The 2,664-nt window shown below is 54.4% G+C and overlaps 1 protein-coding gene across 1 annotated transcript; it reads left to right on the top strand.

Annotated features, from left to right (window-relative positions):
* Positions 1–303: 303 nt before the first annotated feature.
* On the top strand, positions 304–1,251 carry LOC121601444. The gene has a single exon (XM_041930269.1). It carries the CDS (start codon positions 304–306, stop codon positions 1,249–1,251), a length of 948 nt encoding a protein of 315 aa, XP_041786203.1.
* Positions 1,252–2,664: the final 1,413 nt, after the last annotated feature.

Raw genomic sequence — 2,664 nt, 5'->3', positions numbered from 1 at the left:
GTGCATTGTTCTCCAAACGCACCGACGCATTTCCCTTGCATCGTGAACCAGCATCGCTACAGAGGATCGAGCCGCGGGTTACATCGCCGTCCCCAAAGAGAAGGAAGAGCAACGACGCCATCGTTCCAGCCCGGACAAAAGAAAGCGCTTCTTGTAAAGCCGTTGACTGCCGCCATTTTGCACGTTCGACGCCATTGACAGCCGCCATTTTTGTCTCGTTGAAGTAAGTCCAACTCCCGACTACCACGTCATTTCTTTTGTTCTCGCTTCTCGTGAAACCACGTGCTCGCAAGCGAATAAAAGATGATGCAACATAGTCCAGAACGTCAACCCGCTCCCCAAGCGGCAACGTACGATGCACCCCCGGTCAACACGGAGAGAACTGGCACGTCCCAAGCAACAAATGCCATGACAGGAGCAGAAACGGCAAGTGATCCTCGAGTGGAAGCAGCACAAGCCGTTCGACTGAGTGTACCCGAAATGGACCTGCACAATTTGCCTGCATACTTTTGTGCACTGGAGCATTGGTTCGCCGCGACCAGAATCACCGCCAAAATGGACCATAAGCGCTACCACGTATTGATGGCCCAAATTCCTCTTCGAGTGTATAACGAGATCCAGCCGATAATCGAGAATGTACCTGCAACGGAACGGTACAATTACATCAAGCGGAACATCCTCCAGCATTTTGGGGAATCCCAACGTAGCCGCCTCCATCGGCTCCTATACGGCATGGACTTAGGGGACCGCAAGCCATCCCAGCTGCTAGCTGAAATGCACCGAGCCTCCAGCGACACGTTGGCCGGTACGCTCCTCACCGACCTTTGGATCAACAAGCTTCCGCCACATGTGCAATCGGCCGTCGTTGCTGCACCCGGAAGTGTAACTGAGAAAGCTGTCGTCGCCGATACTATGGTGGAGTGCCTGTCCGCATCCAACAACACCAGTGTGCACCATGCCGTAGCCGGGGTGCACACCACCCCCAACGATTTCGAGCAACGCATTTCGCGCCAGGTGGACGAACTCACACAGCAACTTAACGACTTAATCACAGAGTGTCGTAACCGTGACCAACGCCAAAGTCGACCGCGCCCACGTCCACCAGTGTCATCTCGTGTCGGTACAGAACCATCTGAAGGAGAGTGCTACTACCATCGACGTTACGGGACAGCCGCCCGGACCTGCCGCCAGCCCTGTTCGTTTCCAGCCCCTGTCAGCCAGCGCGTCGGCCAGCCGTCGTCTTCAGCCTGAGGATACGCTGGAGATATCGGATCGCAGGTGGCTACCATCTCACCTGTGAGCAGTCGGTTAATGGTGATCGACCGACGAACTAACCAGCGTTACCTGATCGATACTGGTGCCGATGTCTCCGTGTTACCGAAGCCAGCCAACTACACCCCTCCGACGCCGTCCACCATGCGACTGTTTGCAGCCAACGGTACTCCGATCATGGTATTTGGTGAGTCCCTCCGTACACTTGATTTTAGTTTACGCCGCCGCTTTGTGTGGAATTTTATCATCGCGGACGTAAGCTCTGCTATCATTGGAGCGGACTTTCTTCGCCATTACCATCTTTTAGTAGACCTTCGACAGCGCTGTTTGGTGGATGCCCAAACCAACCTACGTGTGCCAGGACTTCCGGATACCACTCGACAAACCGCCGTCAAGGTGTGCGACGCAAATTCACCGATGGCCGACCTGCTGAACGAGTTTCCTACACTCATCACAAACTCACCGGGTGTGCGGATGCAATCCGAGGTGGTACATCGTATCGAAACAACGGGTCCTCCAACTTTCGCCCGTTCGCGTCGTCTTCCACCCGACAAGTACCAAGCAGCCAAAGCAGAATTCGACTCCCTCGTGCAGCTAGGAATTTGCAGACCGTCCAGTAGCAGTTGGGCCAGCCCGCTGCATATGGTGAAAAAGGCTGATGGTTCCTGGCGTCCGTGCGGTGATTATCGGTCCCTCAACGCGCGTACCACACCTGACCGGTATCCATTGCCTTATCTACAAGACTTCACGATGCAACTGGGAGAAAAAACCGTTTTCTCAAAGGTGGATCTACAGAAAGCCTACCACCAGATCTCCATCCATCCAGAGGACATCCCGAAGACAGCGATCATCACTCCTTCCGGCCTGTTTGAGTACGTGACGATGCCCTTTGGATTACGCAATGCGGCGCAGACGTTCCAAAGGCTAATCCACGATGTGCTACGCGGCTTGAACTTTGTGTTTCCCTATATCGACGACATTATAGTGGCCTCGAAGACACCAGAAGAACATCGCGAACACCTGCGACTGCTATTTGCTCGCCTCACGCAGCACGGTTTGACCATCAACCTTGCGAAGTGCGAGTTTGCCCAGCCTGAGATCTCCTTCCTGGGACACCGTGTTACGTCTGCAGGCATCCTACCACTGGAAGAGAAAGTCGACACCATACGTCAGTTCCCGAAGCCAAACACTGTCATGGAGCTTAAGCGATTTTTGGCGATGATCAACTTCTACAGGCGCTTCATCCCCCACGCGCTGCGAGCACAAGGACCGCTCCTGGAGATGATTCCCGGCAACAAACGGCGAGATAAGTCATCGTTGACGTGGACCTCAGCTACCGACACGGCCTTTGAAGACTGCAAACGGCAACTTGCACAAGCTACCATGCTGGTA

Source organism: Anopheles merus, unplaced genomic scaffold (genome assembly GCF_017562075.2).
Source record: "Anopheles merus strain MAF unplaced genomic scaffold, AmerM5.1 LNR4000092, whole genome shotgun sequence".
Taxonomy (NCBI): Eukaryota; Metazoa; Arthropoda; class Insecta; order Diptera; family Culicidae; genus Anopheles; species Anopheles merus.
Note: the sequence above shows the minus strand (reverse complement) of the source record. Positions and strands in the feature narration are given on the sequence as shown.

What these genes read in the sequence shown, in the direction of transcription:
- LOC121601444 (XM_041930269.1), top strand. Translation starts at nt 304, where the DNA reads ATGATGCAACATAGTCCAGAACGTCAACCCGCTCCCCAAGCGGCAACG.